General features: G+C 41.8%; 1 protein-coding gene across 1 annotated transcript in view; it reads right to left on the bottom strand.

Moving 5' to 3' along the window:
• The window catches only part of pde8a (phosphodiesterase 8A), a 42,556-nt gene extending 37,488 nt beyond the window's left edge, over nt 1–5,068 (bottom strand). Inside the window, exon 1 of the mRNA XM_035154994.2 lies at nt 3,482–5,068. Coding sequence (XP_035010885.1) covers nt 3,482–3,634 — 153 coding nt within the window. The 5' untranslated portion in view covers nt 3,635–5,068. The remainder of the gene's footprint in view (nt 1–3,481) is intronic.
• Between the last annotated feature and the right edge of the window lie 8,461 nt (nt 5,069–13,529).

Here is a 13,529-nt window from a genome sequence, read left to right as displayed (position 1 = left end):
CCAATGACTCTCAAGTTAGACTAAACACACACACAACTGACCACAGAGCGCGCACAAAAACGGTGGGAGAGAAAACAGACAAATGGTGGGGTGGGGGGCGGCTGCCCAGGTCAGCGGTGTATCATATCTTACTACAGCCAAAAAGCAAGTGGGATGCAGCAGCAGATGAGTTGTGTGTTCGGTTCGGAGACATCCGGAGCTCTGCGCTGCGAGTTAGCGACAGTTAGGACGAGTGTTTCCCGACTGAGGCTTCGGTCTAGAAAAGCAACCTTGTGTACCTTGTCACTACTGTGGATGGAGGGTTTAACATGGGGGGGGGGTCTGAGGTGTACGGCTGAATGATTCCACCACTTGTGTCAATGCATGCAGAGGCTGGAATCAGGCAGCGTGATGATACGAGTCTCCAGATACTTATGAGCTTAGCACCTTTTATTGCCCCTTTTCCACTCAAGAGTAAAAAAAAATAAATAAATAAAAAGGTAAAACTGATTCTGCGTTTGCTCTTCAGGAGGCGCTGGGGGGGGGCTACTTGGTTTCCTTGAGTGGGGGCAGTCAGATGGGGAAAAGTCAAGGACAGATAAATGGTGTTGTGTTTGGCTGAGGTCTTTCTCTGTCTCTTTGGACACACACACACACACACACACACACACACACACACACACACACACACACACACACACACACACACACACACACACACACACACACACACACACACACACACACACACACACACACACACACACACACACACACACACACACACGACCTTGTACTTGAGCTTTATCATCACCAGAGCAGCCCAGATGGTAACGTACCCTTGACAGAGACTCACATCACACTCCCAAACTCAGAATCTTCAATCTTTCTCACACTGTAGACGCCTGCACATGTTCGATCCCCGTCTCACTCTCTGTCTGAGTGTAAAACAAACGGACGTAAAGATACAGCACGCCTTTTTTTTTTTTTTTATGTTTGCTTGACGCTAAACTTGAGCACTTTGCTGTAGCTGCCTGTTGTGTGTAGATTTGTGTGAGGGTTATTTTTATCCTTCAGGGGATGAATGTGTGTGTGTTTGCTTCAGAATCACAATGACACAGGCCGGGGCACAAACATGCACAAAAAGACTAAAAAACAACTGGAGTAGCACCAACAGACCCCCTCATGAAACTACGATTAAATTCACTAGGTCCGGATGTTATTTGGATCTGCACCAAATTGCAGACACTCATAAATACAAGTCCCCTAAACATGTCTGATCTTTTGAAATCAAGATCCATGAATTATTCTCTGAGGAATCAAGGAAATTGTTCTCACAAAGATAAAGAAAGTGATCAAAGATTCCTGGATCCGACCTCTGATCTGGATCAACACCAGAATGTAATGAATTATTTCCTGACCCATACCACACCCTGCTGACAATCAGAGGTAGAGGTAATTAGACACAACACACACTACTTGAGATAATGATCTCAATGATTATTTTCACTACTGATTAATCTGCCATATATTTCCTCATTTTCTGGTTGAAAAACTGTTTTTTTTTCTAGAATTTCAGACATGATTTCCTGAAGCCCAGATTGAAATCCTCAAATTGTCTAAAACTCAAAAAATTATTCAATTTATAAATCACAAATGCAGCAAATCCTCACAGTGAAGAATCTGGAACCTGATTACTTAAAAAAAAAAAAATTATAAATAAAAGTTACAGATTCCTTTTCTGTTGATCAACTCATCGATTAATCAAGTTGTAGTTTCAGGTCTACTTTCTGGTGACACTGACGGGGGTCAGGTGCAGCTCTACTCATTCAAATAAAACAGTGACATCTCTCAAAGTCTCAAATCCCAAATATAATCTAAATGAAATGAGAGAAATTGGAGCTTTCATCGACGACATGTTGCAGAAATCTACGTGGTGTAAACACACGATTCCGGAGCAAATCAAGACACAAACCACTGAGTCTCCAACGCATCACAAACAGCTGACGTACTAACGATTTTCTTTGCATCACAGAAAACCCGGCCCCTCTCGCTGCGGACGACCACGGAGGATGTTAAAGATGACACCTTACAGAACAGGGATTAACCATTTCCAGCTGAAGGGAGACCATTAGTCTAACTCAATCAGGGGACTAATTCAATCAAAGGCACAGTGGGCGTCTTGACATGGGGGCATCTGTCACGCTGACTTCTCGCTGCATCCTGCGGTGACATTTGGCCACAAAATCCAGCCTGACAGAGGCCGTCGGATCGCCTGCGGTGTGTCAGACGCGCACACGAAAACATACACAAAACATGCAGACGCACACTAATACACTACTGAATTCACAAGATCCCAATTTTTGTCGTACGTTTTCTGTGCCTGAAGATGTTCATACAGACATTACAGGACCGGCTCCCTTTGTTTTTAGTATCAATGAGACTTCAAACCCGTTATTCTATATTTAAATATGAACTGCTCTCAAATCAACTTGGCTAAATAAAAATAAAACACATCCAAACACGTTAATCTGAATAACAGTGACAGGTAGGTTTTATGTGCAGCTTCTTACACGACATAAATCCCAAATAATTACAAGAATAATCATCATCTTGGTTAGAAACACCAATTTAGCCGCTGCACACGAGCGGGCGCAGCACATTTTGTTATCCTCCACTGTTTCTGTGCGATGATGCCACAAACTGATGGCAAACTTTTTGGCTTTAAAGGTCCTTCTCCATAACTACTCATATGTCTCATAACACTGCCAGTTAAATGTTTCTATAAATCCCTGGTCTAAATTTATGCATGAGGCACAACGATGAGGCCTCGATAAGAATCCCGCAGGACAGGACATCCTATTGAACAGCGTAAGTGGTGGAGAGGTGAAGCAGAGGCCAGAGCATGAGTGAGCCGAAAAGGAATCGCGCCTGACAACAGATGTCTGTGCTTCATGCTGAGATCTTGGCTTCTATAAAAGTGTATGGCTCCAGCGGCAAGATCGCACACATACACACACACACACACACACACACACACAGCGCAGCTGAAAAGTGGGTTAAAATGTTTGTCTCGTCCCGACGCTTACGTAAAAACCGCAGGTAGAACAATACCTGAGGTTAGCGTGGAGGCCCGTGACCCTGTGACCTTCCACTGTGAGTGTGTATCATGGCCTAGTTCCTCTAAAAGAAGAAAAGCAGGAGAGCCGTCCTTGCAAGCAAAGTTAAAATGAAAGTAAAACATTGATTTAAATCTACTTGCCTCTCGAGTTAAATACTCAGATCTATAGACCTCCGTTTCTTGAGTCTCCTGGTGTATTTGTCTCTAATTTTCCGATTAAATGTGACATACAGTTTACACACACTTCTTTGTGTTCTTTGTCTTTTGCTTGCATGCAACACACACCTCACACACATACATACATACATACATACATACATACATACATACATACTTTTGTTCCCGTGTCTGTGAATGTAATCAATATGTAGGTTCCCTCACCTTGCAGCTCGGGGGTTTCAGGGGTAGTCCCGAGGCAGGATTTCCTTGATGCTGAGTGGTATTAGTCTGCTGGGGTGAGTGGGAATCCTCGGACTCTTTTCCACTGTGGTAGACCACCCTATCAGAGATATGAATACTTGAAGCACAGCCCATGCTTCAACCCACTTCAGCCTTTTTTTTTTCTTTTTTCTTTTTTCGCTCTGCAAGTGCTTTTCTTTGAGGCGAGCAGAGTGTCGTTGGCCTCTCCCCCCCCCCCACCCCAACACTTTCCTGTGCAGTTAGGGTCCAGTCAAGGGTTCATATCGTTCCGTATATACATGTATAAATATGTGTCATCTAGGCCACAGCAAAGCCGGTTCTCCAAACGCTCCAACACAAGGCATGAATAATATATCTATCTATCCCCCACCCGCCCCCAACACCAGGAAGCTGATTTCCTCCCTCTTGTTTTTTTTTTTTCTTCCTCTTCTTCACATGAAGTTAATTGGAGGGTCTCTAATCACAGCGGCTCGTCTTCTCCTGGAAAAACTTGGATCCTTCAGCTCAGATCCCCCACGGACGACTTCATCCCTCACTCCGGCCTTCTTCGTACCACATCACCATTTTCTCCTCAACTTATCAAGTACAGGCCTTAAAGCACACACATACACACACATGCACACATATACACACATGCACACACACACACTCACTCACACACACACCATGCAATCCACCCCCCTCCTGCTCCAGCCTCATGCAATAGTTTTATCCATTTTTTGTGTCCATGAAGGCTTCATGTGTAGTCGTCCTCCCCCACCACCCTGGAGCCATCAAATATGATGCTTCTTTCCCCTCTTTCTTTCTCTCTCTCCCTCTCTATCAATCTTTTCTTTCTTCTTCTTCTTCTTCTTCTTTTCCTGACAATGTGTTTGTCCACTTCAGCTGCAGACACGGGCCACAGACCGGCTCTCACCACACTTCAGCTCCAGGTTCATCATCAACAGGGTGAAATATTGGCACCGCACAGACACAGTGGGATTATTCCTCTGTGGAGCATACTGCCGTGTGTAGTCCGACGGTGCTGCCCGGGGATCAGGCCACATTCACCGGTGTAAAGCAGCAGCAGCAGCGGCGGTGGTGTTGGTGGTGGTGGTGGTGAAATCCTGCAGGCTCCATTCAGGCATCCGCTGCCCGGTGGAGGATGATCCGCCTGATATAAGAGCTCCAGACCCCGGGGTGCGTCACCAGGCTCCACGGTTCCCTCTCATTGCTGCTGGGAACACAAGAAGCATGAAGGATGCAGCGGCTGTGGCGGGTGGAGGTGCCACCTCTGGACAGCGAGAGGAAAATCTACAAGACAGAAAAAGGGGGAAAACCAGACCCGCTCCGTGTCCGCAAGTTTCGGCTCCGGAGTCGGGGACGGCCGGCTGGTTCGAGGCTGACGAGGGCGGAGGTGTAACGAGGCAGAGCCCGGCTACATAATGCAGATTTTCGGATGTTTGTCTCTTCTCTGCCTTTTTCTGGCGTCTGCTCCTCCGGTTCTTCAGCGCTGCTTGACAGCGGCACATCCAATAAAAGCACCCGCAAGGATTGACCTACAGCCTCTACTGACGTCAATGCAAACGAGCTGCCGGCAGCCAATCACAGCCGCGCCCGCCGCCGCTGGGCGGTCCCGTGGTTTCCGTGGGAACTTTGAAAACAGGAATAAAAAAAATAAAAAAGAGAGAGAGAGAGAGAAAGAGGAAAGAGGGCGAGGGAGGGAGGGAGACGGAGAGAGAGAGGAAATGAGAGAGAGACAGACAGACAGACAACAGACAGACAGACAGAGAGAGAGAGAGTGAGGGAGGGAGAGAGAGAGGGAGAGAGGGAGAGAGGGAGAGAGAGAGAGACAGATAGACAGACAGAGAGAGAGAGAGGGAGGGAGAGAGATGGAGAGAGAGAGGAAAAGAGAGAGAGACAGATAGACAGACAGAGAGAGAGACAGACAGACAGAGAGAGAGTGAGGGAGAGAGAGACGGAGAGAGATGAGGGAGAGAGAGAGGGAGAGGGGGACAGAGAGACAGACAAACAGACAGACAGACAGACAGAGATATGATAGAGAGAGAGAGACAGACAGACAGAGAGATGAAAGAGTGCAAGAGAGAGAGACAGACAGATAGAGAGAGAGAGAGAGAGAGAGAGAGAGAGAGAGAGACACAGACAGACAGACAGACAGAGAGAGAGAGAGTGAGAGAGAGAGAGACAGAGAGAGAGAGAGAGAGAGACAGACAGACAGACAGAGAGATGAAAGAGTGCGAGAGAGACAGACAGAGAGAGAGACAGACAGACAGAGAGATGAAAGAGTGCGAGAGAGACAGACAGACAGACAGACAGAGTGAGAGAGAGTGAGACACAGATAGAGCGAGAGAAAGAGAGACATAAAACACATGAAACATGTATGGTTTAAAGTTTAGGTCATGAAGTAAAGTTAGGGAATGATATTATAATGTCTCATATGTATATGGTTCATACAGAAAAATGTCTAAATGAACAAGGGCTGGACGATATCATTTCTAAATCCTCTTTACAATCTTTAGGCTGTGTAGTCAAGTTTGGGCTAAATAACTATCCAAAATATTAATGGACCGACAAATGGACTGTTATGATACATCATAGGGTTAGAAAAAGATTTTTTTTTAAAAAGATATATAAAAAGGTAAAGAAGATAAAAGATTTTGTTTTAAATCTAATCAGCTGATACTGACAATAATGACGAAATGTCAAAAATCTTTGAAAAAATCTTTCTTTAAAGTTCAAAGACTGGTATAAATGCACATAAAGACTGTAATGACATGTGATACGTTAGTTCAATGTGCTAATGAGGGAAATGATGGTGTTGATTGTTTCCATCATCAATTAACCTGATTATTATTATTATTGATTATTATTTCACAAATTCATATTTCATAAATTCTATCCATGAACTTTTACAACCTGATGAAAAATATCAGACAAAGTTTCCCAAGGTTCCATGTGTTGCTTTCAAATATGTTATCAACCAACTTAGTTTTTTTACGTTCAACATCTAACTTTATACTTATTTGTAAAGGGACTGATGGGAGTATGAAACAACTCAATACAACAAAGTATATAACTGAAATTAGTCCTTATATTATATGTGTGTGTGTGTGTGTGTGTGTGTGTGTGTGTGTGTGTGTGTGTGTGTTGTGTGTGCGTGTGTGTGTGTGTGCGCAGCATAATCCGAACAATAAAACCCATTATCGCACTTCAGCCATGTATCTTACCTTGTGTTGTGTCATGAGCTTTGTCTGCAGACTGTGTTGTGGCTCACATCTCTTTCAGCTGACTCAGGGAGTTTGCAAACAGCTCAATGCACGTTAGGTTCAGTTGGAGCCTCAGATCCGGGCTGTAAACTGTCCTGACTTTAGTTTGAGAGGGTAAACAAAGCTTTCTGTATCCACTATAGCCTGTAGTCCTATTCTATGCAGTTATTAATGTACAGTGGGAACTGGCAACTCCCAGAGATATACTTCAAAAACAGTGTTTCTCTTGTTTTTCATCATATGATCAAGTAAAGACACAAAAAATAAACTCTATATGCTCCCAGCACGTCACACACACCATGTGCACTATAGATCCCATGACCTCCACTGCAAACACTGTCTTCTCAGTGAGAATGAACTCATCTGGCCCTTTTACCAACAATAAAAAAATGAAATACATAAAAAGACATCCAATTTTCTTAATCATAGTTAAATCACCCTTTTCCTTGAGCTCTGTGTTTGTTTATGACCCATCTCGGGTTTGTCTTGAGTCCTCAGCCGGTCAGTGACGTTTGTCAGATGATGACATGTCCTGTTTTAAAAGTCACTTTTCAGGTGTCTACTCACTTAGACTACACGATTTCCCTCCGCTCCCATTTTCATTTGTTCAGGAAACAACTTGCCCCAGAAATCACTCCCAACAAACACGGAGGCATTTCAGGAACAAACAGTGTTTAGATTCTGGCTGAGATTTGATTCAAAGGTAAATGCAAATCATAAGTAAAACATCTTTGATAAAGATCCTTTTAATCTGAATATTGTGACCAAGGTACGTACTGAGCGGAACACTGGTGGAAAAACAAGCTTGTCATTGTCTCCTGGTGGACACATTATGTCATATTGTTTCCAAAATAGCACAAACTTAACACATGTTGTTACTGATCAGCCGACGTGATGTATCTGCTGCAGGCCAGTACCGGCCCATAATGTGGATGATTTACCATACAGTGCATGTGTGATGGAAGGGCAGCACACGCTGGCGGCGTCGTGTCACCTGACGTGTGCAGTTCAGGAGTCGAGATGAGATGCACAGATCCGGGGAGCAAATGTCTTCATGGACTATTTCACGTGTTTCCATGTGCAAGAGGGGCTGACATGTTGGTTTTCATAGAAAGAAGAGACGTGGATGCTTTTAAAGGGACAATCCGACATTTTTGCACTTTATACAAAGACAATAATGTGTGTTGTAGACTTTATCATGTCCAGAACTGCTGCATCCTCCATTTACCATGATGCAGCGGTAGCATCGTTTCATTCTCTGTTTATAATTCATAGTTCATAATGCAGGCGCTCTGTCAAACTTCTGATGTCCTCCACCTCACGTTGACAACATCAGGGTGGTTTTCTTAGACTTAACAAAGGTCCTCACAGGCGGAGAAGTCTTCCCATGACAACTGACCTGTCTGTGTAAAACTGGTGGAGTTCCCCTTTAATGTGTCAAATGGAGCCAGTGTGTGTGTGTGTGTGTGTTTGTGTGTGTGTGTGTGTGTTTTACCTTTGAGAACAATAAGCTTCAACAGTCTAAATTAATTAGCTATTAATTTTCCGTGTGAACCAGCAACGTTTTCACATTAAAGACCATTATTGATTTAATATATCATCATTGATAATATCACGATGCTTTGTTGAGTTGCCGTCGACAATAATCTGTAAATCACAGCCTCAAATGGTTTAATCGCCTTTTCACAAAAACAAGAACAAAAAAAGTTGAACACAAAGAATTTTTAATTGTTGCGTTAGTGACGTGACAGATGATGGATCAGCCTCACTTCTTTTTCCAGTGACGCTCGCCGCATTATTCATGACACGTTTACAGTTGCGTTATTTGCACTTCTGTCATTTATGTGTGTTTGATTATCACTGTACTTTGTGCTGCCACGTTCTTCAGCTCCTCCAGTGCAGGTAATACTGTATGTTCAGTTGACTGTCTTATCTGTGCCATGTGTAAACTTGTCTTATGTCAGTCGGGCGTTTCGCATCTGTGTTGCCTTACAGTTCATTTATAAGTGCTGTTTAAGTCAATATGTCACGTCCGAATTCTCTTTCGATAGAGATTCCTACTCTACTGACGAAAATGTTGGGTAGGACGTCGGCAAGTACACAGATCTATGTACCGATCAGATACCGCGTCTTAAAAGTAAATTATTTCCACCCAGATAAAAAACTGTCTTTCCCCAGATATCACTTCTTTGTATCTCTAGAACAGCAGCAGCCTTGCCCGAGTTCAAGGGCCATGTCCTTCGGAGGACGGCCCTAAGAGGAACGCCTCCTTCGGGGGCCTGGTAGACTGCGAAGGCCGAACCGGAACAGTCTGATCTAAAGATGCTTTCTGTAGCACCACTCTGTTGCCCTCAGTCCTGTGAACTGCAATTTAATTAATTTGGTTATTGAGCTTTTAATTAGTAGAAGGTTTAAAAACAGACATCAGCATTTCTTTGCAACATTTTCACATCAGCAGGTAATTTACCAAAACAAGAGGATAATGTAAATTTAAACCTATTTTCTATCCACATTGTTTCTATGTCATATGCAGGGATTCTGAGGCTTCTCTCACACCCCAGTGTAAACGGGTAACTGGTACTGATGCATCCTGGGAATATGTTGCATGTTTTAAGCAGCCGAGGAAGGATATGGTCAGAGTGTATGAAGCTTAGGTTCACTGATGAGAGTTCAGCCCTGGTTAATCTTCCCATCCTGGTTCACCTTCCTCTTGGGACACATGCACCACCATCCTCTCTGTCTGTGGCCGTCACAGGAAACCGAGGAGTCGTGGAGGGAGAGTCTTTTGAAAGGAGCTGCATGAGAAACGCAGCACGATGGAGCATCGTGATCATTTTAGTTGGAGAACAGCAGGTGGGTTCACAGCAGAAAGAAAACTACAATTAATCCAACTGTTAAAGATGAGTAGAAACTGAATCAAGGAATAAATGATGATGCAGGAGGTCAAACACATTTTTTAATTTTATTTAATTTCTGGAAATCACATTGCGCCCCCCCCTCTCAGTGTCTCATGACCCCCTGGAGGGTCCCTGCCCTGAGCTTGGGAACCACTGTCAGAGCTGCACTCAGCAGCACCACACTCTAATACAGTGGTTTGTGTGTGTTGCCTCCAATAGGAGGCGCCAAATGAACAATTATCAGAATCCAATTTAATGCCAAATAGCTTTTTCTACATACAAGGAGTTTGCTTTGATGCTTTGATGCATAACAAACCTGCAAATTAAGAAGCAAGTACTGTCGACTAAAAACTATACAATAAAATGTTATATATTAAAGTAAATGTAAACATTTATGAAACAAATATGAAGATGGATTAAATATGTGTTTTTTAGTGTTTGTGATGGTGATGATTCATTGTCACAACCAAATAAGTTTAGTGGTATGAGGTATTCTGTTACTCTCAACCGTCAACTGTTATAAACTCATATAAAAAAATGTATGGTAAAATATATTGGTATGAGAAAAGAAAGTGGTGGAAACTGTATAAAGGCAGCAAATTATTAGATTATGTAAAATTTAAAGAAAAATATTACAATAAATACATTTAAACTTTTTAAAAGTTTTAAAACTGTCTGGATACTGCAGCATGTCCCTGGTGCCAGTTAAACCTGTGAGATGTCAACAGCTCAGCGTCTCCTGACACAACCCAGACAACCCAAACTGTTTTCAGCCTGTATCAGGAAGTGTCTGCACACATTGTGCTCACAGTATCTTAGATCATGGCCATGATCCAGTGCAGCGCCGGCATTCAGGTTACAGTAGAAACGTTTTACACACCGTGTTCACAGCGTTAAAAGAATGACTGAGAGTGAAACCTTTTCTTAATTATCCCATAATCCATACATCTGCTTGTTTTAGTCATTTTTACTGCTTTACCTCTTATGTGGCCAGTGTGTTGTTTAGCACTTTGTAACATTGTTAAGAAAGTGCGACATTTAATAAAGTTTATATTATATTTCTTACTATGTTCTTTTTCACTTTTAAAGGAAAATACCAATTTTGTATATGAGGGAAAGCAGGTAAAACATCAGAAAACATGATTTTACAGTATCAGTGTCACAATCTTCATTTCAGTCAGACAGCTCACGTTGAAACATTTATTGCAGCAGTAGAACAGGTTTAGTGTTTTGGCATCTAGGCTCCAACTTAATCACTCCCCTATATGATTACACAGGAATGATGAGAGTGATGAGCAAATACTTGTATTTGCTCATCACTCTCCCCCCGTTGGAGCCTACAGGTGGATGCTGGGGTGGTGGAGGGGCTGAAGCAACTGGTAGCAATACTGCAGCTGCAGTGCGAGCAAAGGGGATGATGGGAAATGTCTCTCTGCTTAAATAGACCACCTGATAAGGGGGGTGTTTATTATAGATGGTTGTGGAGAGTGAGGTCTGTCACATGATTGGAGCAGCGCAGCTCGAGTTGGCTTCCTGAACTAGCTCGCAGGCGTCGCTCCATTTGTTTGTCACATCTGTGGTGTTTTATTTATTGATCCCAACTGTTCTCAGCAGACGAAAAAACAAATAGCACTGACATAAACATTATTCTAGTCTTGTGATGTTACTTATCTAGCAGTCTGTTCTTGTACTTTGTGCCTTAATGCTTTAGCAATTTCCAATGTCCCTGCATGAGATCAATAGAGTTTATCTGATCTTCAATTTCTCATTGACTTCATTACCATCACACACACAAAATCAACATATTTGCAAATTCCTTGAGACACTTTTAGTTAGAATCTCGTGTGCACTCTCTAAGGGTCCAGTAGCATTTGATCATGTGATCTGCTCCGTGATGCAAACGTAGGCCGCTGTGCAAACCAGGGATCAATGAGGAGAAGAAAGAATGAGGTGCAACCCAGCAGCTGAGAAGAGGAGCGACTTCAGGTGAAGTTTTCCTTCGATTCATAGTGTGATTCTGAATTCTGTGATCCACACACAGGCCTCAGCTGCAGCTACACAGGCAGCAGAATGTCAAAGAGTAGACATAGTTAGGATGTGGCTCCTGGGAACAGTCAGACAGTTTTTGTCCCATTGAAGTCACATGGGTTTGAAAGAGGTTCATCAGGTTGTGGACATTGTGAATTCAGACAGATGCTTCAAATGTCCTCAAGTTTCCTTCTAGGACATAGATGTCCACTATTGGTCGAACTGCAGGACGCTGCAGTAAAATGCTTAAATCTGAAATCTCTCATCACAGCAGTCCCGACAGTCTCCTTGAATTTAATCAAGCTGCAACCAATTTCATACACTCGTAGATATCGGTTCACTAAATGTGCCTGTTTGTTTTCATCAAGATCCATTATTTCATTCATAATAATCCCTTCTTATTTTCTCTGCTAAAATTCATTTAGCAGCAAAATCATTATTTGATTGCAAAAGAGATCTGATCAATATATGTCAGGGTGCTGTGTATTGATTTGACCACTAGATGGCAGCAGACAGTAGATAAAACAACATGCTGCACTACCTCACTCATTATATAAAGCATTTTCCAATGTCACTTATTTCTTCAACTCTTATATTGTTTTGTCTTGACGACTAAATAACAACAACAATAACAATAATAATAATAATAATAATAACCAATAACAATACTACTACTACTACTGCTACTATTACTACTATTACTACTACTTCTACTACTACTACTACTGCTACTATTACTACTATTACTACTACTTCTACTACTACTACTACTACTACTACTACTAGTAATAATAATAATAATAATAATAATAATAATATAATAATAATAATAATAATACAAAGGGCTTCACAACAGAAAACAAATAGTTAAAATACATATTGAAGTACATACATAATTCTGGTAATAATAATAATAATATAAATATTAATAAAAAGAAAATTATAATTATAACCTGGTACCACAAGTAAATTTAGGAATATGCTTTACTATTAAATATACTCAAAATATTAAAATACTAAGAAAGTAACATGTAGTATAAGTTGAATGCACAAAATAAATTAAATTTAAGTTTATCGTCCAAAAGACAGTAAAGCGGGTCAAACAGGGATGAGGACTGCGTGGGAAGATAACCTGAAGATTCTGTGGTGAGTGGTTATTTATCAGAGATATAAGGTTTTGAGTTAAACTATTTTATCACAATGTTTTAAATTGAAGACTGTTGATTCATCTTTTACTGATAATTTAGACAATTTTGATCAGAACTAGTATTGAGTATTGATCGCAGGTACACGTGAGAACATATAACAGCTTCTTGTCCTTTACACAATTCACCTGACTGACCTTTCACCTCCACCACAGTGGAAGTGAAGTTCACACAGTATTGATAAAGATGATTTGGTGATTTGATTGAGTGAAAATAGCAAAATTAGCCACAAACCAGACATTTATTTTTACAGCTAAGATCCTCGTTGAAATTCCTTATTCGCCTTAAACACAAGTAATACATTAACAAAGTAGTTTTTTTTATCTTTACAGTTGAGTCAGTATTTGCATTAGTCTGGTTTACATAATAGCATATGAGGTAAGGTTCCTCCCACTGACACATCAGCCTGGTTAATGTTTTGCAGACACAAGGTGTGACAGTAAATCTGGTGCCAGGTGAACAGATCTCAGCTTCACATGTTTGTGTGACCCTCTGTCTATTGTACAACAGTATCCCATCATGCTTTACTGCTCCACCTGTGTCTTCAACATGCTCACACCGGACAAAATAAACACACGCAACCCAAACCGCTGCTAAAATAACTAGTCTTCTT

Source organism: Hippoglossus stenolepis, chromosome 1 (assembly GCF_022539355.2).
Source record: "Hippoglossus stenolepis isolate QCI-W04-F060 chromosome 1, HSTE1.2, whole genome shotgun sequence".
Lineage (NCBI taxonomy): Eukaryota > Metazoa > Chordata > Actinopteri > Pleuronectiformes > Pleuronectidae > Hippoglossus > Hippoglossus stenolepis.
Note: the sequence above shows the minus strand (reverse complement) of the source record. Positions and strands in the feature narration are given on the sequence as shown.